Here is a 24,597-nt window from a genome sequence, read left to right on the forward strand (position 1 = left end):
CATGCACACCAGACACTGAGCCATGCTCTGAACCACCACAGCCTCTAAAGGAGACGAGAGGCCAGTGAATGTTAGCACACGAGAAACTTAGATGGGAAGGCAGAAGGTCCTGACTCGTAGCCTTAACACTGAGTGGTTCGTCCATTTATCTGACTTCATCAAAAAGAATCCATAGAACAAAAATTATGTGCAGAATTTTTCAGTCTCCTGGGAAGGTCATTTATTGGTCATAGATTGCCCTCTTAGAGTTTTGTGGGTACAGCAAGTATTTATACTAATGCAGTTGGTTTTATGCAAATCTGCTGTGATTCGGGAGTCGTATTCTATCGTCTTCTCCTGACACTCAGCTCGACATGTCTTTCAGACTGAAGCTAAGATTTACCAGTCACGGCAGGAGGACAGGACAGTAAATGTGGGAACTGAGAGTCCTTGGGCGTGGCACCCCTTCACTCACATCAGCCCCGCAGGCACCCACTCTCTGGTATCGGCTCTGAGCATTTGCTCTGACCACTGGAAGCGACTATGGGCTTCACATGCTGAAACTCTACACCCCAATGTGGTGGTATTTGGAGATGGGGTCTGGGCAGTGATGAGGTCATGAGGAAGAACCCTCATACTGGGGCTCCTGTTAAGACAGGAGGAGACCAGAAAGCGACGATTTCCTCTCCCTCAGTCATGCAAGGACACAACAGGACGACGGCCACAGCGCAGCAGGAAGAGCCGTCAGCAGACTGTAGGTCCACTGGCCCGACGGTGCCTTGTCAGGCCGGGACCAGGAGAAAGCGGTGCACAGCAGTCTGGCCGCTCTGGCTGCAGCTGAACGAAGGCGGAGCTCACAGCCGCTTGTACCCTCAGCACAGCTTCCCAGGGGTCAGGTGTTAACCCTCTCAGAGTTTGCACGGGAGATGCTCCCCTTTGGAGTGCCTCTCACGAAAGCCCCTGGATACGTTTCTGCAGGCTGCCCTGGAAATGCCCATCAGCCAAGCTGCAAGACTGTCAAGGAGCCTGCAGCTAACTCTACAGACAGAGGGCACGTGGGTGCCCATGTCCTCTCCCTGAGGCATGAAGAGGAAGACAGGGGCTCTCCTTGTGCTGCACAGGACACGCCAAGAGCTGCCGGCAGGTGGTGCTGGAGGCTGAGTTCTGTGGAGGAAGAGGAAGTGCTTCCCTACAGTCACAGGTGTCCCCTTGGCTGGGACCACCTACACCGCAGTGAGCTCCTTGTGCAGGGAGGGTTCGACACAAGAGCGAATGGCCACTTGAAAGAAAGCGTTCCAGAGTGAAATGGGAGAGAAAGACCAAAAAATAGTTCAACTCCAGAACTGTGAGATTGTGTAGGTCTGTGTGTGTACACGTGTACAGCACAGAAGCTGCGACTCACGTACACACACTCCTAAGGGAGTAGCTACAGGCACGCGCTTGCACGTAAGGGCGTGTTTGTGGATCTGTCTGCAGAGAGAGCATGAAAACACAGCAGGACTCGGTGGAAGCAGACGCGCGCCTCAATTTCAGGAAGGCCCAAGCATGGCAATGGAGGCGCACACTAAAGGAGAAAATGAAGTACATCTTCTGGAGATAAGTTCCTTTTTGGCCCTTTCTTTGTTGATGAAGAATAACAAAAATTAAGATTAAACCAACAATCCTAATAAAAACCCAAAGGAGGTGTGTAGAGTCTAGAGGGGGACAGAGCTCAGATGCCGGAACAGGGGACCATGGCTCCTGACCACTGAGAAGGATCTCAGGTGGCCTGAGGTGAGAGCCCTGCGGGACGCTCAGCAGCCACCAGGTACTGTCTGGGCCATGAGGTCCTCCGTCTGCCTCCCACTCGTCTCAGATCCGAGCCCAGGACAGCACGCATCTGGACCAACGGCACAGCAACAGCACGCTGTACAGACACGTGCTGTCTCCGTGGCCAGCCTGGGGTTCTTACCACTATGATGTGCTCTGTGATGAAGAGAAGGATGTGTCTAGGGTCTGCTGAGAACATTCCACTGTACAGCTTCTCTACCAGCTTCTGGGTGAAGTGGGAGATGTTCGTGAGTAAAGGAGCAGCAGCAGCTTCTGTGCTTGGCTGAGGCTCTTGACTGCCTAAGGAATGAGGAGACAGACTGAGTCTAAGAAGCCATCAGAGTCTGAATGGCCTTCTTTCCACAAGAGTCTCTAATCCCTATGGGTGACCAACTACATCTCATTCACCTCTTTACACCCCATTGTAGCCCACTGTATACCCTGGTGCTCCGAAGATGGGTCTTAGACCCAGATGCCCAGAGAAGACCCATTTATTCCAAATTGGCCTAGAACCATCTAGTCGTGGAACAAGCCAAGTTGGGAGGAAGCAGGTGTGGAAGCTATCTTTCCAGGGCCATTCGGAATGAGCATGGTGGGAAATTTGGGCACAAGGCAAATAGGAAGACGGGTACGGTGACCTGAGGCCCTGCGTGAGGTCAGGTGGAGGACAAGCTGTGACATGGACCATCTGGTGATGCTCACCAACACGACAAGCTCCGTTCTCGGTGTGAATGCTGCAATCTCGGCTAACCCTAACCACCACCCTCTGAGTCAGCCACGCCTGTTGTCCCATCACAGGGTCAGGCACCGGTCCAGGGCCACACCATCTTGGACAGAGCCAAGAGCAGAGCTGGGACCCCAAGCTCACGCTGTCCACCGCTGTCTACCACCAAACTCCAGAGCCTCCAGAAGAAAGGCCAAGGGCCAGGGTCTCTGCACCGTGGGGCCTGGAGGGGACCAGAAGCTGCTGTGTCACCAAGGGTTACATGGCTCGGAAGCCACTTTGTTTAATCTTATTGGGAAGGTACAGCTGCTCTGGGATAAAGTCGTCTTTTTTTCATATATTCTTTTAAATCCTCACCTGAGGATATGATGTTTTATTGATCCTTAGAGAGAGAAGAAGGGAGAGAGAGAAACACTGATAGGTTGCCTCCCGTATACACCCTGACTAGGGATCGAACCTGCAACCTGGGCATGTGCCCTGACAGGGAATTGAACCCATGACCATTTGGTGCACAGGACGACGCTCCAACCACCTGAGCCACAGGGGCCAGGGCAGGGAACTCAGTCCTGAATGCGGCATCGATCTGAACTTCTGAGGGCAATGGCAGCATCTTCACCCAGATTCCTTGGTTAAGAAAGACTGGCCGTGCCCAGGCCCAGGTGCAAAGACTAAGGTGCGGCACAGAGCGCCGATTCCAGCTGGCACCGGACTCCCCCGGGAAGAGGACGCGCTTGTGCTGAAGCTCGAGAACTGGTCTCAGCTCAGAGGGCAGGGCTGTCTGTCTCCCAGTGGCCTCCGGCGGACGCAGCATGGAGAGGACCAAGCATGCCTTCCCCAGGGCTCTGGGCAGGGCCAGGGAGCTCGTTCTGAGGATCATGGTGAGCACCTCCCGTGGCTCCAGAGCCTCCTGCAGCGCAGGAGCCCAGGCCCCTCTAGGAGATGGGCCAGGGCTGGGGGCGCACTGGCTTCCGCTCCGCTGCCAGCAGCTCTGTGCCACAGCAGTGAGGAGCAAGTCACCCCACTCACCTCTGAGCACCGACGCATCACCTGCACTCACTACGTGAAATACTTCCATGGTGGACAGCAGGACCTCGGACTGGAAGTCCCGCCTCTGCTGGCCGGTGGCATTGTCTGGAGAAGCCTGAAATCACACCCAGAGCTCAGACAGCAGCCACGTGGCATCATGTCCACGCAGTGCCCGCCAGGCCCCTTGCTTGGCCTGTGTACTGACACCACACGTGCCCACAGCTCACAATGTTCCCTTCTCCAAGGCACTGCCTTCTGCTGGCCATGCTGTCTTATCCAGGAGGGGATGACCACGTCCTGGCTGAGAAGGCAAGTCAGCGTGGCCCACGACAATGCCTGCCTGGCAGGTGCCTCAAGGTGGGACCACGTCTGGGATGCAGACAGCACACAGCGCTCCCCTTGGGACCAGCTGTGGCTGAGACCGTTCCCTGGCTAGCTTCTCCCTCATCCCCCTGCACCCTTCTAGGCCTCCCCTGAGGCACAGCCCCTAATAAATCACTTCTGTGCCAGCCCTACCTCCGGCTCTGGTCAGCCTCGCCCTCACTCAGCTTGTCCCTGGCTACTGGCTGCTCCCTGCTCTACTGGGGCCTGTGCTCCTGCAGGACTCCCTCCCCCACATCACAACAGTCCCTGAGATATCCTTGACCACGAGCCAGCTCCCGCAGGGGTCAGCCCTCAGGTCTCCCTGCACACACTCCCTCGGGTCCCACGCCCCAGCACCGGCCCTGTGCACACACTCCCTCGGGTCCCACGCCCCAGCACCGGCCCCTGTGCACACACTCCCTCGGGTCCCACGCCCCAGCACCGGCCCCTGTGCACACTCCCTCGGGTCCCATGCCCCAGCACCGGCCCTGTGCACACTCCCTCGGGTCCCACGCCCCAGCACCGGCCCCTGTGCACACTCCCTCGGGTCCCACGCCCCAGCACCGGCCCTGTGCACACACTCCCTCGGTGCCCGCCCTCGCGGTGCCCACGCCCCAGCACCAGCCTGGCGCCCCTGGGCTCTCACCTCCAGCAGCACCTCCAGGGGCAGCCACTGCTTGGGGCTGGGAGGTGCAAGCAAAAGCTCCCTCAGGAGGAGCTGCATGAACACCCTCAGCTGCTTCCGTGTGGGGTGGGACTTGGCAGGAGTCTGCAGACCCTCCTCAACGCTGTCACTGTCGGCCTCGGCCCCAGGGCTGCTGGCATTCTCGGCAGGCTCAGCCGTGGCCCCCTCAAAGACAAGAGAACCGCAGAGTGAGTGGCCTGCACATCCTCGAAGCGCTGTCAGAGCCACTGCGGGGGTGCGCCTGGGTGAGATGCTCATCAAACCGGTGAACCTGTGAGGAGATGGAGGATCTGCAGAAGGGGTGAGAGCCCAGGGTCTCCTGGCTCGGAAGGGTGCCTGCTCTGGCCCTGACCCCAAGCAGGCGGGAGTGGGGGAGGGAAGCCGAGCGTGGAGAAGAGCAGCCACAGCGCTGGGCAGTGACACCCAACGTGGCCCGGGCAGGTGGTCTCCTCCCGCAAGCTCTCAGCAGTTGTGGGGCACTAAAGGCATCGCAGAGAGGTGTGTGCCTGCTGGGCACACAGTCCAGAGAGCTGGCTCTGCCCGGGGGGCCCTCTCCTCTCCTGCCTGCCAGCTTCCTGCTGTTGCCAGGCAGGACCTCCGTGCAAAGAGGTGTTAGCGCTTCAGCAAGTCCCGGCAGCCAAGTCCCTGAGGCACTTCGGCCTTCATAGTCTCATTTTTGTTGTCTATAAAAATATAGGGAGCTACATGCGGTGGCATCACTAGCCCGGCTACCTCCAGAAAAGCACCGCGTGCTGGGAGGACGAGCGCCATGCCAAGGACACCGGCCAGGGCCTGCAGCGCCCGAGCGGTCCACTGCGGGCACCCCCTTGGCTCATTCATAAAGTTAACTCGGCCCTTCTTAATTAAGCCATAAAATGGATTTAGTGGCACAGGGGAGGTGGTGACTGCCTTCACCAGCTCTGTGCAGCCCTGACCGGAAAGATGCCAATGGATTCACAGCAAGTGGAAGCCGTTGGCCACCACCGTTCTGCACAAAGAGGATCCGTCACATCTTCTGTGCAACTAAGGCGTTGTGGAGCCGACTTGGTCTTGGGGAAGGCAAGGGGGTGAGGGGACAGGGCTTCGGAACTGGAGCCAGGGGCCCAAGTCGGCTGGCCATGGAGCTCGGCTGGGGAGGTGACTCGGCTGGACCCTGCCCCAGGCAGGAACCCTTGAGCACAGAGAGGAAAGCCCAGGTCACTGTCCTCTGGTTGCGGCCTGGCGGCCGGCTGGAGCCAACTCTGCAAATGATGAGCCTGGCCCGCTGCGTGGGCTGAGGTGGGGATTTCGGCTCAACATGTCAGGACGTCAGGGTCTGGCCACCTCCCGGGGGCTGCTGGGAGGGTGGCGAGGTCAGCCTGCAGATTCCTCCCAGCCTGGCCTCTGTGCACGGCGTCTCCTCCCCAGTCCTCCAGCGCGTCTTTCCCTGGACTCTTGCTTTTCTAGTGCGTTACTGTACTTGATGAGAACCCAACACGCCATTTTCTCTTTTTTCTAAATGGAGCCTTTCTATTTAGTCTTTTTATTAAGACAAATGAGTCCTAAGTTTTATTTGGCCATTTGCTTTGATTTGGAACTGACGGTGACTGAAGGGTGTGGGTTTCGGGGGGAGGGGCGAGGGGGCTGTGGGAGAGATGTGTAGTCTCAGCTCTGTCCCGTATCACTCACAGAGCCGGGCTGCATGTCAGTCTCTCAGCCATCTGCAGGGCAGGTCCCGAGGCCCCACTAAACCCACAGGACACTGGGCAGCCCCACGTCACTGCGCTGACTCCCTTTCCCTGACTAATACCCCACCCGCGGAGGACGGTCGGCTCGGACCACCAGGCTCAGGACGGTGGCTGCTGCGGTGGCCACACCTCTGGGAGGACTAGCTGACAGCGCACCTCCTCCGCTGGGTCGCAGCATGTCACGGAGCGGACTCCGCCTGCCGCCTGTGCCTGGCCTGGCTTCAAACGCCCTCCTTGCCAGCCCTGCCTTTCCGCACGGTCCTTCAGCGGCAGGGACAGATCTGCGGACGGTGTCACTCGCTCAAGGCCCCTGCCTGGTCGCAGCTTCCTAGCACCAAGCAGGTCGGTGAGCAGGCTTCCAGCCGGTCTCTGCCCTGCACCCCCTCTTACCGGCTCCTCTCGGCTCACGGATTCTCTTAGCCCGCGGAGTCCCCTGGACCTGCGGGGATGGGCTCTCGGTCTCAATCTCCCTCACGTCTCTCCCCAGAGCCCCTCTCCACCCCACACTGACACCCTGTGCCCCGGGCCAGCAGGCCCTCTGCTCCCCCGGCCGCCCTCTGCTGCAAGGAGTCCAGAGCCCTGGCCTGCAGGCAGGAGGAGGAGCCTGAGAGCAAGAGCAGGGGGACAGCCGTCCAGTCCCCCACGCGGCACCTTGGTCCGGGGCACAGCCGCAGGCTTCCCGGCGGGGACGGCTGCTTCGTCACCTGTGGGAGGGTATTCCCCTGGACTCGACCTGCCGTCAAACTGGAGTCCTCGCCACTCGACAGAAGTACTGAATCTGAGTTCAAAATGTCCTCAAGCCGCATCTCAGATGAGAAAAGAAAACTACCCGAGTTGTTTACTGTTTCAGCTAAGTTGCCTTAAAATGTATTTTAACTGGGGATGCAGTCATGGGGGCATTGTGCCCTTTGCTCTTCTGTTGGAGCAGGGTCGCGGCGCGGCCTACCTTGGGGGTGCTCAGCGGGAAGACGATGGTGGCCAAGGTCTGGAGGAACTCCGGCGTCCGCCAGGCCGGATCCTGGGGGTAGGTGCTGTGCACCAGGCCGAGGAACTGCAGAGCGCTGGCCGGGAAGGTCCGCTCCCAGGCGTCCTCGTCTCCACCTGCCGAGGGCTGAGAGACACTTCGTGAGAGGCCGCGGGAGCCAGGGTCTGAGATCTAGGAGGAAGACCTCCTTCTGAGCCTCTCAGCACACACCTCCCTGCAGGAGCCCTAACACGGGACCTGCGGGTGCTGGGGAAGGGCTCACACATGCAGGCACCCTGAGTTCCCCCCACAACCCTCTGAGGAGGCCCAGGTGACCCTCAGTAGCAATTGTACAGACAGGAAGCCAGAGGCACAGAGAGGGTGAGCAGCTCGCCAAAGGTCGCCCAGTGGGTAAGGAGCAGGGCCAGGAGCTGACTGACTCCAGGCCACCTGGCCAGGCTACCCCTCCCCCATGTTCCCACACTGCCTCTGTGTCGTTCCACATGGCCGCTGTGCTCAAGGACCTTGCAAATCAGGGTCGAGCTCAGCCCTTCACAGCCCAGCGCTTTTGCTCCCCGCTCGAGACCCTGCCCTGGCTCGTGTGTGTCCAGGGCTGGCGGACACAAGAACCGCCTTCCCCTCCAGCCAGGGGTCTGGAATGGTATACATCGTACTGAGCTGATAACCAGTACGGTGAGGGGACCCGGGCACCTGTCTCCCCCATACCATAACCTGGCCTCAGGCACACGCTGAGTCTCCATCCTGGCTGCACACTAGTGACCCCTGGGGCTCAGCTCCCTTGGTCAGCCATGCCACTCTGCCTGGGGATTGGCTCTGGCCCTAATGAGTCCAGCTGCTGTCTAAGGTCCTGCTCTACCCTGACGGGCAGCTGGGAAATTGAAAATGTCCAAGCCTACACAGCCATGCCGACCACTAGATGGAGTGATGCCCAGCCTACTGGCAGGGTTGTTGTCTGGTTTCCCTCGACTGGTTCCTCAGCCCAGCCCGTCCCGCCATGGCTTCCTCGTTTCCCATTTCCGCAGCAGTCGGCCTCAAGGCCTGGCCATGTGCGTGGCTGACTGTCTTGTTTACCAAGCAGGTGCCAAGTGCCCGGAACTGAGCCGTGCACCCGGGCACTCAGACCTACTTATGGAAGGCACAGCCGTGTGCACGGACAGTCAGAGAGCAGATCTCAGCTGGACCCGCAGGGTTTGGCTCGGGCGAGGCAGGCAGAGAGAAACGGCTCCTGGTCTGCCTCTGACCTCTCCAGCAGGGTCTCACAGCACAGTGTCAGATTTCCAGGGGAGCACCAGAGAGGAAGCTCAGAAAACATTTTCTGGAGTTATCTGCTGGTTTGAATCCTTCCTCTGCCTCTTACTGATGGTGTAACTTTGGACCAGTTCCTTCGTCCCTCTACACCCCCTGTCCCAACTCTGTAAAGCAAGGATTGGACTGTGACCTATTTCATTGTGAGGACTGAATGAGACATTCTGGTGCTTCAGGCTTATTTTCACAGTGACTAGCACCAGGGAAACAGAAGGTGGGAGATAAGATCAGACAGAGAGGACTTGAGCTTTTAGAAGAGAAATTTGGATTTTATACAGTGAGCAACCAGGAACCCCTGAAGTTCTCAGGCATGGCAGTGACCTGGAACATAATACTGATGCTGGACACGCATGTGTCCACCAGGACCTCGCTCCAAGACCTTGCCTGAGTGAGCTAACCTCCATGGCTACAGTTTCCACATTTACACAATGGAGATAATGTGTGTCAAAGGAATGTTGCACATGGTAAACTCACTGACATCTGAAAGACCAACAGTGCAATACATTGGAAAGGTTGTGGAGCCACCAGAACCTTCCAAGTAGACTCAGCTAGTGTGAGTGTAAGCTAGACTTCATTCGGGGTGCTATTTGGTGATAGCTACTAGAGCAAGTCATGTGCATAACTTACGAACCACAATTTCACTCCTGGGCTTACTTCAAACAGAAAAAATAGATATGCCTTCCCAAAGATACATACACAGCAGCTGTATCCGTAATAGTTCTAAATGGAAACAACCAAGAGCAGATAAATAAATTGTGACCAGTTATCACAATAAAATACATAATCAACAATAATGAATTGCAGACATACTCAGCATCGTGAGTGAATCCCACAAACACGAGGACAAGTGGAAGAAGCAAAAGATTCCGTTCTGTATGAGTTCGTTGGTACCAAGTTCAAGAGCAGGCAAACCAACATGTGGTAGGTTCGTTGCCACTGGGCAAGGGGTAATGTCAAGCCAAAAAAAGTTCTGAGCAAACAATAGTATAAGAAAAAAGATAAAAGAAAAGAAATAGTTTGAGAAAGATAGGTTAGAATTATTCACTGCGATTAAGTTCCGGGTCTTTTTCTCTTATCCTTTGGTTTTTGCCTTTTATATTTTGATGTTTGTCCACTGCACGTGGGAAATGATACCCTCATAACAGATGGCTTCACTGAACCAAACAACCGCTGAGTGGCTACTTTGGTCATACGTCCATTAGATCTCAGCCGGCGGGGCCTTGTTTACCGACCAAAGAGTCATATCTATAATGCACCAGTTTACCATTTTATGTTTAATATAATGTAAAAGTTTTGTCTTATTTATTTTATTTCTCTTAGCATGCTATATATTTTCTTTATTTTTTTTCTCTTTATTGATTTTACAGAGAAAGGAAGGGAGAGGGAGAGAGAGATAGAAACATCGATGAGAGAGAACATTGATTGGGCACCTCCTTCGTGCCCCCCACTGGGGATCGGGCCCACAACCTGGGCATGTGTCCTGACTGGGAATTAAACCAGCGACCTCTTCGTGCATGGGTTGACGCTCAACCACACCAGCTGGACTATTTTCTTTATTTTTAATGCTTTTGTTTATTCCTTTTTAAAAATAACATTAATTGGTTAGAAAGGTAACAGATTCCCCATGCTGCAGACAGAAAATATGTTTTTCAGGCATCCCAAAATTAATTGCAACATTAGGTCTACAATGGAACCATGACTAAGTTCCCCAAAGATGGAAAGTGTACAAGTCACATGCTCCAACTAGGACAAAATAAAACTGAAAATAGATCACAATAATAAACAAAACAAAAAGTTCAACCACATGGACACTGAAATATATCAATCAAGGGGTTTTTAAAATTGCAATCACAGTTGCCCAGCCAGTGTGGCTCAGTGGTTGAGCGTGGACCCATGCACCAAGGGTCACCAGTTTGATTCCCAGTCAGGGCACATGCCCAGGTTGTGGGCCAATCCCCAGTGGGGGCATGCAGGAGGCGGCCAATCAGTGTTCTCTCTCATTGATGTTTTCAGCTCTCTCTTTCTCTCTCTCTCTCTCTCCCTCCCTCTCTCTAAAATCAATAAAGAAAAAAAATTGTATAAAAATTGCAATCACAGAACCTCTAGAAAACAACAAAAAATGAAGATATCAGATATCAAAATCTTAGAACTAGCCAGAAAAAAATCAGGAGAATGATTAATATATCTAAAGATGGTTCTTTGCCCTGGCCGGTTTGGCTCAGCGGTTAGAGCGTCGGCCTGCGGTCCGGAGAGACCCGGGTTCGGTTCCCGCTAAGGGCATGTACTTCGGTTGCAGTTTGTCCCCGGCCCTGGTTGGTCGTGCGGGTGGCAACCACTCGATGTGTCCCTTGACGTCGATGTTTCTGTCTCTCTCTCTCTCCCTCCCACTCTATCTGTACAAAAAATGGAAAAATATCCTCGGGTGAGGATAAAAAATAAAAAAAATAAAGATGGTTCTTTAAATAAATCCATAAGTCTGTGGCTTTTTAAGTAATGGGAGGGGTGAGGTAAAGAGACAGTATAAACTTATAAATTAAGAATAAGAAAGGAAAAATGATCACACAAAATTAAATAAATTAAAAGAGATCATTTGTGCCCTGGCTGGTTTGGCTCCACGGTTAGAGCGTTAACCCATGGTCCAGAGAAACCTGGGTTCAGTTCCCGCCAAGGGCACATACCTTGGCTGCAGTTTGTCTCCGGCCCTGGCTGAGATCGTGTGGGTGGCAACCAGTGAATGTGTCTCTCTCACATTAATGATTCTCTCTCTCTCTCTCTCTCTTCCTCTCTCTCTATCTGAAGATGAATGCAAAAATGTCATCGGGTGAGGATAAAAAAGAAAAAGAAAAAAGAGATCATTTATGCAAATTAAATAAATGGGAGGATTTTTAAAAATATAAGTTACCTGAACTAGTTCAAGGAGCTATTTCAAAGCCTACAAAAGACAATAATGGGGGAAAAAAATCCAGGCCCAAGAACTTTCATAAAAACAATTTAATACTATGAAAACAATGGACTTAATATCTTCTTAAATATAAAAAAAATCTTTTCAAAATTAAGCTAGCATAATTCTGATATCAAACCTGACACCTATCTTCCTGTCTAAAATACCTCTCCACGCTCCTACGGCACACCTGGATGGCCTGACCGAAGGCTCTCTGGCATCTAGCTACCTCGCAGGTCACTGTGAGAGCCCCCGTCCTGGCAGGGGTGAGCTCCTGGAGGGGAGAGCAGCTCCTGACCTAACGTAGTTGCTCAGAAATGCTCCTTTTGATGAACACATACATCTCCAAGTGAAGAAAGTCAAATGATTGAGCAAATGGAAAACAGAAGGCATAGGGCAGGAAGAAATAAACCGCGTTGGAGACACGGCTGGTTCCCACTGTGCACCTGAGCCAGCTCCGGAACCCAGCGCCTCTGCTGGCAAGGACGCTGAACAACACTCGCTAATCACTAGCATCACTTGGCTGCTGGGGAAAGCTGAGGCGGCCCTTTCACAGTTGTCGGCCCCGTCACAGCATGTGGGGAGCGATCTCACCTGGCTCATGGTGGCCTTCAGCATTGCCAGGAGCAGCAGGGCGCCCTCGGTGCACAGCCCAGCCCGTTGCACCTCCTCTGTGCAATGCTCCTGCAGCAGCCCCTGCAGCATGGCGTCCAGGCTGTCCTGAAAGAGAGGCCAGGGCTGCAGACCACGGCTGCACCCGAGACACCTGTGTTCCGTCTGCTGAGTTCCCTGGGGCCCCATTTGCAAAGGCAAAACAGCACAGGAACATCCGAGGTGGCTGGCCCAGGTGGGGACACCAGCCCACTCGGTGCATCAGGGAAACACACACGTCCAAGAAAGTGCCGAGGATCCTACTAGCAATTGTGTCGAGCTCGGTTTTCTCAGTCTGGCGTCACCAGCACTGTCCCAGCAACCTGACTGACGGTTTGTGCGAGAGGTCACAGACACATGTGACGCCCTCCCTTCAGGGGAAGCTCGGCCAGAGGGCAGAGCACCGGGTGACAGGCAGGCTGACCCGACTGCCTCCTTAGAGGTGGGGCTCACACCTGTGCAGTCGCCATCTCTGTGGAATGAAAATGGCATCATCTACCCCGGGGGACTATCAAAGTACCAGGTGAATTAAATATGGAAACGATCTATCATGGGTCCTGACACTCAGCAGGTACTTGCTTCCTAGACACGTTCTGGGAGAAATGAAAAGGGTTCTGATGAGCCCAGCACAGCCTGCAGAGCCGCGGTTTGCAGTGGGTGCTGACACTATTACTATCTGCCAATGTCCCGACCATCAGAAGCCGCGATGTGCCCTTCAGCCTTGTATTCGCAAAGCTCTGGCCACGCTCCGTTTCAACCCAGTGCCGTCTAACTCAGCTCGGTCAAGACCAAGAATGATTTCTGGTTCCGCTGTTTGTCAGAGGTCAGAAGGTGGGTAAGAGGTGGGTCTGTTCCTGAGGGGCTCGGTCCTACAGAGAGAGGCAGCCGAAGATGTGTCTGTGCCACATGAGGCGGAGATGTGCTGAGGCCCACGGAGAGGCGGGGCCTCTGTCTAGGGGCGCCGGGTGGTGCGGGACAGTCATTCAAGGCACAGGGCGGGCAAGCGAAGGCAGCTGGCCTTCCTGTGGGGGCTCAGGAGGGTCGCAGCAGGAAGGGCAGGCGAGCGAGGGAGCGGGCAGCTGTGGGCATGGGACTCAGCACATACAAGGTTTCTATCGGAACACAGGGGACCCCAGGGGCGTCACTAAGGTGCAGGCGTGAACTGAGGCTCTGCATCTACGGTGACAGCAAGGGCCTTCTGCCTCCACCCCACCATCATCACGGACTGCTCCAGGTGTGCCCACGGAGAATGATCTCACAGTGGGACTGAGGACCATGGAGAGCTGCCAGGGAAGGGGCAGGCACAGCTAGGGAAGGGGGCGAGGTGAGGTGGAGCCTGCGGTAAGGGCCATGGTCAAGCCGCATCAGAAACCCAAGGCGTCACTCCCTCCCGGGGCCCCAGAACCCACTTTGGGTCCAGCCGTCAGCTCTGTGAGCGGCGTCTGCAGGAAGAAGGCGGACACGATGAGGTAGATCTCCGGGATGTGGACATGGTGGGCCAGAAAGCTGGTCAAGACGCGGAACCCAGGGAGCAGGCAGGGGCTGTGCTCAGGCGTGGGGAGCTGGCTCTTCAAGTTATCTGGCGATCGGGAAGGGGCACAAGACACAATTGAAACAGCTGCAAGTGCTTCGGGCAAGGGTGGGGATGGGGTGCACGGGGGAATTCCCTGCCACCCTCTCGTCCCCTAGAAATGCGGATAGAAATCGATGGCATATGAACATGGGCACAGAAATGCTCCATGAGAACCCCTTCCCGGTGGCGGACATGCTCACCCATCAAGATGTCCAGGCCTTCGGCGCTGCGCTCCACCCAGGCCCCCGCACTCAGGCCGTCTTTGAATCGGCCGCGCAGGGATGGCAGGGACAGGAAGTGTAGCAGCAGCTTCCACCCCAGCACCGTGGTGGTGGGGTGCAGGTGGCCCTGCACGAGCAGCAGAAACCAGTCAGGCCCCAGGCTCAGGAAGACCTCCTCCTTCGTCCTAGGTGATAACACACACAAAGGGCACTTTCAGAAAATGTGAATGACGTCCAACCTCACTGGTCACCCAGGAAGGCACGTTAAGGTTAATCTCTGGATATCACTTAGCAAAATACACATTGCATTTTCAAAGAATAAATAAAATGCTGGCAAAGTTGCTGCAAAATGGGTGAATTTGTCTCTTAATGGTTAAAGTATAAGTTGGCCAAAGGTTTTCAAAGCAACTGGAAACTACGTATCAATATATGTAACACATGCAGGCCCCTCGACAGCCCTACTCCACTGGTATTTACACTTACACAGTGTCTGATGGCCACCCCTGATTACAACAATCTGGTCACATAAATCGCATAGTGGTTATAAAGCCAATCTAAATGGACTAGTCCAAAATTTCTGCATCTTTATCAGTTCAAGCAATAAAAATACATGATTTACTATCACTTCCAAAAATGAATTCTAAAATGATGAATGTGGTGCATGCAGACTTGCCAGAGGGAACTGGAGGGCGGGGAGGTGGGCAGCAGCCTGGGCCATGGCCCCCAGCCTCCCGGGAGCCAGGGAAGGGTCTACCTGTCCCAGGCAGTGCTCTAGGCATCAGCTGCCAGACCAGGTATGGTGAGGGGTGGTCACTGGGCTAGGACTCAAGGACTGTCCTGTCTTCTAGTCCTGCCTCTCAACTATCTAACTGGGAAACTTCGGCAGAACTTGCTGTGCTCTGGCCATTTTCCTCAATGATGGTGGTGGTGGTGGTGGTGAGGATGATGGTGGTGCTGGTGATAGTGGTGATGGTGATGGTGGTGATGGTGGTGATGATGGTGATGAGGATGATGGTGGTGCTGGTGATAGTGATGGTGATGGTGGTGATGGTGGTGAGGTGATGATGGTGATGGTGTTGATGATGATGGAGGTGATGGTGATGATAGTGCTGATGGTGATGATGGTGATGAGGATGATGGTGGTCATGGTGATAGTGGTGATGGTGATGGTGATGGTAGTGATGGTGGTGAGGTGCTGATGGTGATGATGGTGATGGTGTTGATGATGATGGAGGTGATGGTGATGATAGTGCTGATGGTGATGATGGTGATGAGGATGATGGTGGTCATGGTGATGGTGGTGATGGTGGTGAGGTGCTGATGGTGATGATGGTGATGGCGATGATGATGGAGGTGATGGCGATGATAGTGCTGATGGTGACGGTGTTAATGATGATGGTGATGAGGATGGTGGTGCTGGTGGTGATAGTGATGATAGAAGTTTGCCGATGGAGCACTTATAGCCTCCAGGCACCATGCTGCAGGCTATCCAATATTAATTTCCAGTTCTGGAAAGTACTATTTTTATCTTCACATAGTAGAGTAGAAGAGAGGCATCAAGGGCTTGAGTTACCTCCCTAGGGTCACTGAGAACAGAGCTAGGATTTGAATCCAGGAGGTCTAACTTCTTAGCCCAGGTGGTTAAACACTGCACTATAGTCCCTTCAATAAGGAAAAGGAAGTGTTTGGACTATCTCATCTCCAAGTTATCCAGTTCCACCAGGTTTTGATTCTAGCAACGTAAATATGTATAGCTGGCAAATTTTTGTTGTTGTTAATCCCTACCAGAGAATATTTTTTCATTTATTTTATTTTTCTTTTTAGATAGAGTGGAAGAGAGGGAGGGCTAGGGGGGCATTGATGTCAGAGAGATACATCAATTGGTTGCCTCCTGCATGACCCCAACTGGGGCCAGAGACCTAACCTCCACCCCAGGTACGTGCCCTTGACTGGGAATCAAATCCAAGACCCTCTGGTCTGCACACTGGTGCTCTAACTGCTGAGCCAAACCAGCCAGGGCTGGGCTGGCAACATTTTAAGCACTATTTGCAAAGCTGTTTTACTGAGGGGTAACCCACTCTCCTCCCTATAACACACATAAGCACTAAAATGTCAGTTTGTCAAGAGCACGGATCTGGACTGACTTGCTCAGCAGCACATCCTCATGTCAAGGCACAGCATCCGGCACATAGTAGGTACTCAACAAACAGGTGTTCAATAAATGACTCCAGGGTTGGAGGGAAAGCCGGCAGTCAGTGGGAAAGTTAATAGAACTTTACGATTACACATTGTTTTGAAAGTTGATCAAAGGCACGTATTTGTTTTCCAACTTGGGAAAGTAACAACAAACAGTAAAGAGCAGAATTTGGCAAGCCTTTTCCTTGATAGATGATATTTAGGCTAACCATTCCTCCACTCTGATGTCTGCCAAGTAAAGGACATCAAAACTAGTCATTGTCACAACTGCCGAAACAGTGACAATTATACTAGACAGCAGTGACAAAGGAGTTTATTGTAATTATACCAAATCTGTCTCGAGTTACTATGCCCATTAGACATTTTCATCAAAATATCTCAGGGCAAGGTCTGCTTTATTGGGTGGAGAGGATATCATTTTCTTTCTGACTAGTGCAGGAAACATATTGCAGACAGCTGACTCGGAGATGCTAAACTTTTCATTAGGAAGAGGCTTTAACACTGCACCCTGGATGAGGCGGTACCATGCCAAATCGCTCTTCCTGGAGCTACTCACTCAGAGGAGAGATGAAGCTGGGAGGAAGACATCACACCGAGCAGCATCTCCAGCAGTTGGTTTCTGAGCCAGATTGTCTTTCCAGATGTTTGGCTTCCAGCTACAAACAGAGAAAATTTAGATTTGAGAGGGAACAGATGTAAAGAGCCATAATCTTTTCTGCAGGAAGCAACCGTATCACCAAATGCTTATTTCATTCAGGAATTGGGCTGTTGATGGGACTCCACATTTTGTCATTCAATTCTAGACTTCAATACAATGCTTTTAAACTATTTGCAGGAAATGTTCCTAAAGTTGCCTTTAACTAGAGATGTTTTCCATCTCCCTACCTACACACACACACACACACACACACACACTCCTTAAAATGTATCTTCCAGTAGAAGAACTGTTTAATCATCACAGACTGCAACATTTCTTGAGCACATAGTCACTGGCAGGTCTTCCGAGACACTGGGGTAGAGTGTGGAGACTATGGTTCCTGCTCTCAAGGAGCTTCCAGACTAGACTTTGGCATGTCGATGCTGCAGGAAACAGAGCTTGAGCTATAGCTCAAGATTTAGTACCTAGATCCAGTGGAAAGAGAAACTTTGTATCTTAATGTTATGACAGCCTCAAAGGACATGTGAACACTGTCTCAAGATGCTTTTGCAAAAGTTTCAGAATGGAGTCCATACAAGGAGGGTTGACTAAATAAGCTTACTGCTGGCCTATCACCCATTCATTCATGCCCGTGATTGGCCAGGTATTTTACAACCAATTCAGGGCACAGAAGCCATGCTGTAGAAACAGAACCAATGGAGCAGCTTGGAGAAGTGGACTTAGATTCCCTTTCATTTGGATTCTGGCCCAATCTCTTATTAAGGTCCTAATATCTCTGAACCTCAGTTTCCTCATCTGCAAAGTGAAATGGTAATTTCTACTTTTCAGCCTTGGTCTAAGGAGAAGAGAGAATTTATTTAGATTTAGTAATGCTGCCCAGGAGACTCTTCTGCAATGACAAGCATGTTCTGTACCTGCCCTGTCCCTTCAGGGAGCACTCACCTCTTGAAGTTATCAACACTTGGAATGTGGCTAGTGTGACTGAGGAATGACATTTTTAATTGCATTTCATTTCAAGTAATTAAAATGGCACAGGTGGCTTGAGGCTCCCATTGTGGACAGCACGGATCGGGAGGACCCAGAACAGAGGGGCAAAAGGCATTCCCTCACACTGGTCTCTGCAAAGAGGATGCAGACACTACACAGCAGCTGTTCTGCACCTGGTCGGGAGAGAGCCACTCAAAGACACTGCGCACAAACCTGTGCAGAGCAAGCCAAGGGTTCAGAAGCACAGAGGAGGTGATTTAGCATGGCTCGGTGGGCCTAGCATGGCTCGTCCAGTGAGATGAGGTAGGGAGTGGGGCCAGGGAAGGGCAGATATTTCTGCAGAAGGAACTGCATGTGAACGGCATGAACAGAGGGCAGACCACTGCATCAGAACCTGCACTGCACAGACAGAGGGCAGACCACTGCACCAGGACCTGCACTGCACAGACAGAGGGCAGACCACTGCATCAGGACCTGTACTGCACAGACAGAAGACAGACACTGCATCAGGACCTGTACTACACGGACAGAGGACAGACCACTGCACCAGGACCTGTACTGCACAGACAGAGGGCAGACACTGCACCAGGACCTGCACTGTATGCACAGAGGACAGACCACTGCATCAGGACCTGTACTGCATGCACAGAGGACAGACCACTGCACCAGGACCTGTACTACACGGACAGAGGGCAGACCACTGCACCAGGACCTGTACTACACGGACAGAGGGCAGACCACTGCATCAGGACCTGTACTGCATGCACAGAGGACAGACCACTGCACCAGGACCTGTACTACACGGACAGAGGGCAGACCACTGCACCAGGACCTGCACTGCATGCACAGAGGACAGACCACTGCACCAGGACCTGTACTACACGGACAGAGGGCAGACCACTGCATCAGGACCTGTACTGCATGCACAGAGGACAGACCACTGCACCAGGACCTGTACTACACGGACAGAGGGCAGACCACTGCATCAGGACCTGTACTGCATGCACAGAGGACAGACCACTGCACCAGGACCTGTACTACACGGACAGAGGGCAGACCACTGCACCAGGACCTGCACTGCATGCACAGAGGACAGACCACTGCACCAGGACCTGCAGGGCTGCAGAGTGCTGAAACTGGGGCTTATCGGGGCAGCAGGGGTGGGACAGTCAGCCAGGAAGGTAGGCATGGGCTGGGCACTGAAGGATCCCACCTGCTGGTCTAGAGAGGATGGAGTGTTATCCTGGAAGCTGGTCCAGGTTGTGAAGAAGGAATGTACAGGTTAATTTGATGTGTTGATGTGTGACCCTAATCATAAAACTATGACCTCACAGCCACTATTTGGGAACAGCTGCTCAGCTGTGGGTGCCTCCCCTTCCTTTGTCTCAGCCCCTCCCTCTACATGATGCCCAAGACGTGTGGTTCTCAGGCACACAGCAAGGGTCACCATGCTGCCTCAGACCAGGAACTGGGAAGGCCTCCTCACCCGGCACAGAGGGCCCTGGGGTCTCATCCATGCAGATCTGCCTCTCGTCCACCGATGCAGGCTTGAGGGTATACACAACGAACAGCGCCACCCTTACCACAGAAAGAGAAGGACACATTCAGTGCAGGGCTCAGCCGTGTCTGCTGAACACAGTGCATGTTGCCTACACGAACCCACCCAAACATGGCTGCGAGGGTGGGTTCGAGGGGAATTGTGTGATTCTGTGACTAATACACCATTTCCAGGGACATCTACAGTCCTTCAGGGTGCATCAGAGCAGTTAACTCTGGCACTGCCAGATCAACCAAGCAGAGTGATGATGATGGAGAGGTTAAATGTCATGCCCGCCCTTCAGGAAGTCTGCGAAGGGCAGGCGTGTCGGGTCATCAGCCAGGGGTGATGGCTGTGCTCATGGAAAGTATCGGATTCCTGGCACAGTATGTGTGAGCACCAGGGGGCAGGGAGCACACAGCCCTGTTGGGGCATCTCTCACATCCGCCCCTTTTGTCAACTCTGGGCCCTGGACAGAACCAGCCACTGCACTGAAGGGGCGGCTGTGTGGTCAGGAGGGGGCTGGGCCGTTCCCTCGCAGAACAGTCCGAAGGCTCTGCCCTTGCCCTGGGAAGCGTGCAGCAAGCAGTACCTGAGCAAGTCCTGGACATTGAAGTGGCCCCTCAGCTGACAGCCCAGGACGGCAATGACGGTGGGGATCTTGGAGGGGGCGAGGCCCGGCTCACTGAAGAGGAAGACGAGCCTGGGGATGAGCTGTGCCTGGTGGGCAACTTCGGCATTCCGGGCTCCGTCCCTGGTGAGCCAGGAGAGAGGCGGTAAAAGCTTTTACTGGAATGAACCAAATCTGCTGTGTTTCTGCTAAAAAGGTTTTCCAGGCTGGGCTTGCTCTGTGGCCCTCTGACTCTTAGAATGCTATCAGATGCCCATCGAATATGTGTCTGCCAAGTGCCGGAGTGGTTGGGGACCAGGCTCCATGCCCTCCCAGCCCCGGAAACTGCCTCAAAGACAAGCCTCCATTATTGACTTTTCAATTCCAAGCCTCAGGGAAAACTAATGGCGGTCTCAGAAAACTCAGAGCAAAGACAGCCGGCTGGAGTGTGACTGTGAGCTCTCCCCGAGCCAGGGGCACGGCCTGGGCCTGTCTGCTGTGCGCGCTTCCTGCCCGCCCCAAACCGCAGAGTGAGGAGCCCGGAGTCAAAGGGGAGCCAGGCGGAGCTCAAGCACCCACACTCCCCTTCGGGGGCTCATCACAACGCAACTTCCAGTAAAATCCTACTCCCCCCAAGAAAGCGGCTCCTGGGTGAGTGCCCACCTCTCAGTAAACAGCAGGTACAGAGAGAAGGTACATAACGGAAAAGAAGATAAAGTGGAGGAGGGTGAACCGGGTGGCATGCTCCTGGGACTGTCTCTAGTCCTGCTGCTGAATTCTGCCTGCTCCATGTCCCTGACCCTCAGAGGCAGAGGCACCCAGCTGTGTGGTGTGGCCGGGGCTCCTGAGCGCCCACTGCCTTCCGTGGGCTTTGCCCTCACAGCACAGCACGGAGCAGACCGCTTCTGTTTCTTCTCCCCGGGACAGTGCCTCGTCCTCTGAACTTGCAGCACCGAGAAGCCGTGTGAACTGGAACGTTGGCACATTGGCTTCCTGCCTCCCTCCCGCTTATTCTGATCAGAGCCCTCGGTTTTCTTCAGGAGCCACTTCTTTCTAACCCCTCCCCCTTCCAGGGATGAGATGTTCCCAGCCTGGCAGAGTGAGCCGAGATGCCCCGTGAGACTTCACCCTCCTGCCAGGACTCCGGGCTCAGAGCTGCCCTCCCTGCGCCCGTGCTGGGGGGGGATGTTCTGAGGCCCCCTCTTGCTGCCACAGAGCCTGCTGAGACGACACCAGCAGAGAAAAAGGGGAGCAGACCTCAGACAAAGTGGTGAGCGCCACCAGCCTCAGGCGGAGCTCTGCCCCTCAACTGTACCAGCAGTAGTCTGCTCTCCCCACCCCACCCCTACACACTCCTTCCTTCCCTCTCTCTCCCTTCCCCAAGTTCACTGGAGTGCAGTTCTGCCACTTGTAACCAAAAGAGCCCTGCCGTCTTCAGCGGGGCCTGCAGAAGCCACCCAGGAGCCTGGTCGGAGGCAGATGGGTTCTTACTGTGTGCCCTGAGCAGGTGCCGCCGGCCAGGGCGGAAAGCTGCTTTCGAGGCCCCAGAGCAGCAGGGACACAGGCCTGCCCCGCACTGAGCCCGGGACGGTGCTGCTGTAGACTCAGTGTCTGTGATCGCCCGAGTTCTTATGTTGAAACCTAACACTCAGTGGGGGGCTTGGGGAGGCAATTCAATCATGAGGGTGACGCCTAGTGAATCGGATTAGTGCCTCATGAAAGAGACGCCAGAGAACCCTCACCCGTCCACCAGGGGAAGCAGTGGGGAGCGGCCACCTACAGCCCAGGAAGGGGTCCTCATCACACACCGAATCGACCACCTTAGACTTCCAGCCTCCAGAACCCTGAGAGATGCATTTCTGTGGTTTACAAGCCCCAGTCTGTGGCCCCTCTGTTCCAGGGGCCTGAGCAGGCTGAGCCAGAGGGGCCGCCACGAGGGGACACGGTTGCTGAGCCACTGGCCTCTGGCCTCTCGGCCGTGTTCGTGGCAGGAAGCCTGCGGTGCAGCGTAGGTTGCCGAAGCCCGCCTACCTGGGGGATCGCAGGATTTCCGCCAGATGGGAGAAGAGGGAGAGCTCCAGGCTGTCCGCGGCGTTCATCCAGAGCTGGAAGACAGCAAACACGCGTGACACCGAGGCCACGCGACGAAGGGTTCCAGGCAGTGGGAACGTGTGCCACGTCTCCTCGGCTTCGAGTCACGGACACAACTTTCCACCCCTGGACCAGGCCAAACCTCTTGGCCGATGTAGAGGCTTTGCCCCCGGGGAAGCTCAAACAGCACCTCCCCTCTGCGGCTGCCCCGCACTTCACGAGGGGTCTAGACAGCAACCAAGGACACTGCTAACCAGTGTCTGCCCCCCTGGCCCTGCAGCCCTGTGTCCACACACCAGTCATCTCATCCTGCAAATGCCGGTGTCCCACGTTAGGGATGGGAAAATAGAGGCTGAGACAGCCCAGTTGAGTGACAAGTCACGCTCACCACCTGCAAGTGGTAGACTGGAGTCAGAGGCTGGGTCTCACCTGTCTGGTTTTACCCTATGGCAACCACACACCCAACTGTGCACACAACACCTTCTTCAGAAAACCTGCAGCACAGCCAGTCCCTTGTCCTGTTCCCCGGAGCCGGACTCACCCAGCTGTGCGCGAGAGTCACAGAGGGAAGCCTACCGCTCGGGTTGCTGCCACGCACAGTAAACAGGACGCAGCTGCTGAGCATCCTCGGACCACGCCGACGGCAGCCTTCAGGTCTCACTTGCACTTCCCCTCAGAGTTCCCCCATTTCTCATCTCTAAATACTGTCATTTCCTAAGGCCCCAGATTTAGCAGGTTCGGATGTGAGATTATAAGAGTGCATTCACTTAGCACCAAAAAGAGCTCACACTTACAAATCATACCATTGCAGGAGCCAAGAGGTGCACGCAAAGCCCTAAAGTGAATCTGCATTTAGTACATGAGAAGCCTGAGGCTCAGAGACACTAGTAGCGCCTGGTGACCACATGGTGTATTGAACGGCAAACCCTGGCTTCAACCTGCTCGTCTGACCATGCGGCCATCCTCTTGCCTCCACCCCGTGTTCCCCGACAGGCACCTCCTGTAGACTGTGACCCTTGGGTCAGTCTCAGCCTCACTTGAATGAAGCAGGTGGCCATGGCTCCGTGCTCTCATGCGGGAAGGAGAAGGGCCTCTGTGGACACAGGCCATCATGAGGCCCATGCAGGCAGACACCATCCCTCCGCAACCCCAGGGACTAGAACCACACCCAGCACATGGTGGGCACTTAATAAGAATCCATTAACTTTTTTTAAAAGAAAAAGACTAAAAGCAAAGAAAATGAGAGTGAAATAAGCTTATGGCTCTAAGTCAGAAACAGGCCGACAGACCCCGCTCAGTGCACCAGAGGGCAGCAGGGCAGCGGCCTGTAGCGTGTGCGGGCTGATGTGGCCGGGCGGGGCGGGGCGGGGGGGCAGTCGGTCACCGCACCTCAAGGGACACATGGAGAGCCCTGCACACTTGGCATAGTCACTCACAAAGACAGTCATTGGACACACGAGAGGCAGCCATTTGGGAAACTCCTCCTTTTTGAAATTCACTCCTTGTAATCTTAGTATTTTATTCTACTTCATTTTGCTTTACTTTGGCTTTTACTGTTTGCTTGTTTTCTTAACCTCGGCTTTAGACCACCAGCTCGTGAGGAAAGGGCGGTGCCGCGGTGGCCCAGAGCCAGCAGTGGGAGCGGGTGGGTCCTGCTCCGGTGTTTCTGGGCCAGGCTGGGGCAGGGGTGCCCCCGAGCACTGCATGAGGGCCACACAAGGGGCAGGGCCTCCTTTATCAGCACAGGGAAGCCCCCTCGGTGCGGGTGTCCGGGTGTCCGTGCCTGTGGGCAGGGAGTCCCTCTCCAGGCCTTGCTGGGGCCTGCACACCCTCCTGTCCATCCTCAGATCCAGTCCAGAATGTTCTCCCTGCCCTGGCTCAGTTGGCTAACAATTCATTTAGGGTTTGGGGAGCTGTACTAATAAATATGAGCAGCCTTCACTTTCTCATTTCCCATACTGTCTTTGTTTTGGTTCAGGGATCAGGATTAGCTCATATCATCTGGGCGTGTTCCTTCTCCAGGAAGCTGGAAGAGGTTCAAGGCTAGGGGGCCTATTTCCTGGGGAGCTTCTTTACCCACACCCAGGCCCGGGTTCGAGCCTTGCGGATGTCGTTTGTAAGAGTCCAAAACTGGGATTCCATTTATTGGATGGTTATGGGACAACTGAGTTTTTTCTTTCCTTCTGAGTAAGTCTGGGAAACGTATATTTCTGGGAGATTAGTCAGATGAGCTAAGTGTTCACATTATTGGTGCAAAGGTGCGGGTCCTACGTCCTTCCTCCCTTCAGGGGGTTCCTTCCCGGGCACCTCTCCCTTCGCCTTGCGGGTCACTTAGTGTGCGTCCTGCCTCTATCCTGACCAGTCTCTGCAGTTTGCTCCGCGAGCACCAGGTATCAGCCCTGCTGATCCTTTCTGTCTGCTTCTCTCCTATTTAAATAATTGATGGTCTCATCTTTATGATTCCTTCCTTCTTTCGTGGAATTTGGTTTTTATTTAATTGCCGTTTGGGGTTTTTGTGTTTTCCTTTTT

The 24,597-nt window shown here is 54.2% G+C and overlaps 1 protein-coding gene across 1 annotated transcript in view; it reads right to left on the reverse strand.

Annotated features, from left to right (window-relative positions):
• WDFY4 (WDFY family member 4) overlaps nt 1–24,597 on the reverse strand; it is a 284,390-nt gene that overhangs the window by 143,824 nt on the left and 115,969 nt on the right. The window contains exons 25-35 of the mRNA XM_036265310.1: nt 22,009–22,082; nt 19,960–20,121; nt 19,317–19,408; nt 16,742–16,841; nt 13,969–14,174; nt 13,605–13,774; nt 12,139–12,264; nt 7,260–7,424; nt 4,548–4,751; nt 3,539–3,653; nt 1,931–2,088 (exon numbers count right to left, since the gene is read on the reverse strand). Of these exons, the coding sequence (XP_036121203.1) occupies nt 1,931–2,088; nt 3,539–3,653; nt 4,548–4,751; nt 7,260–7,424; nt 12,139–12,264; nt 13,605–13,774; nt 13,969–14,174; nt 16,742–16,841; nt 19,317–19,408; nt 19,960–20,121; nt 22,009–22,082 (1,572 nt within the window). The remainder of the gene's footprint in view (nt 1–1,930; nt 2,089–3,538; nt 3,654–4,547; nt 4,752–7,259; nt 7,425–12,138; nt 12,265–13,604; nt 13,775–13,968; nt 14,175–16,741; nt 16,842–19,316; nt 19,409–19,959; nt 20,122–22,008; nt 22,083–24,597) is intronic.

This window comes from Molossus molossus, unplaced genomic scaffold, assembly GCF_014108415.1.
Source record: "Molossus molossus isolate mMolMol1 unplaced genomic scaffold, mMolMol1.p scaffold_m16_p_17, whole genome shotgun sequence".
In the NCBI taxonomy this organism is placed as follows: Eukaryota; Metazoa; Chordata; class Mammalia; order Chiroptera; family Molossidae; genus Molossus; species Molossus molossus.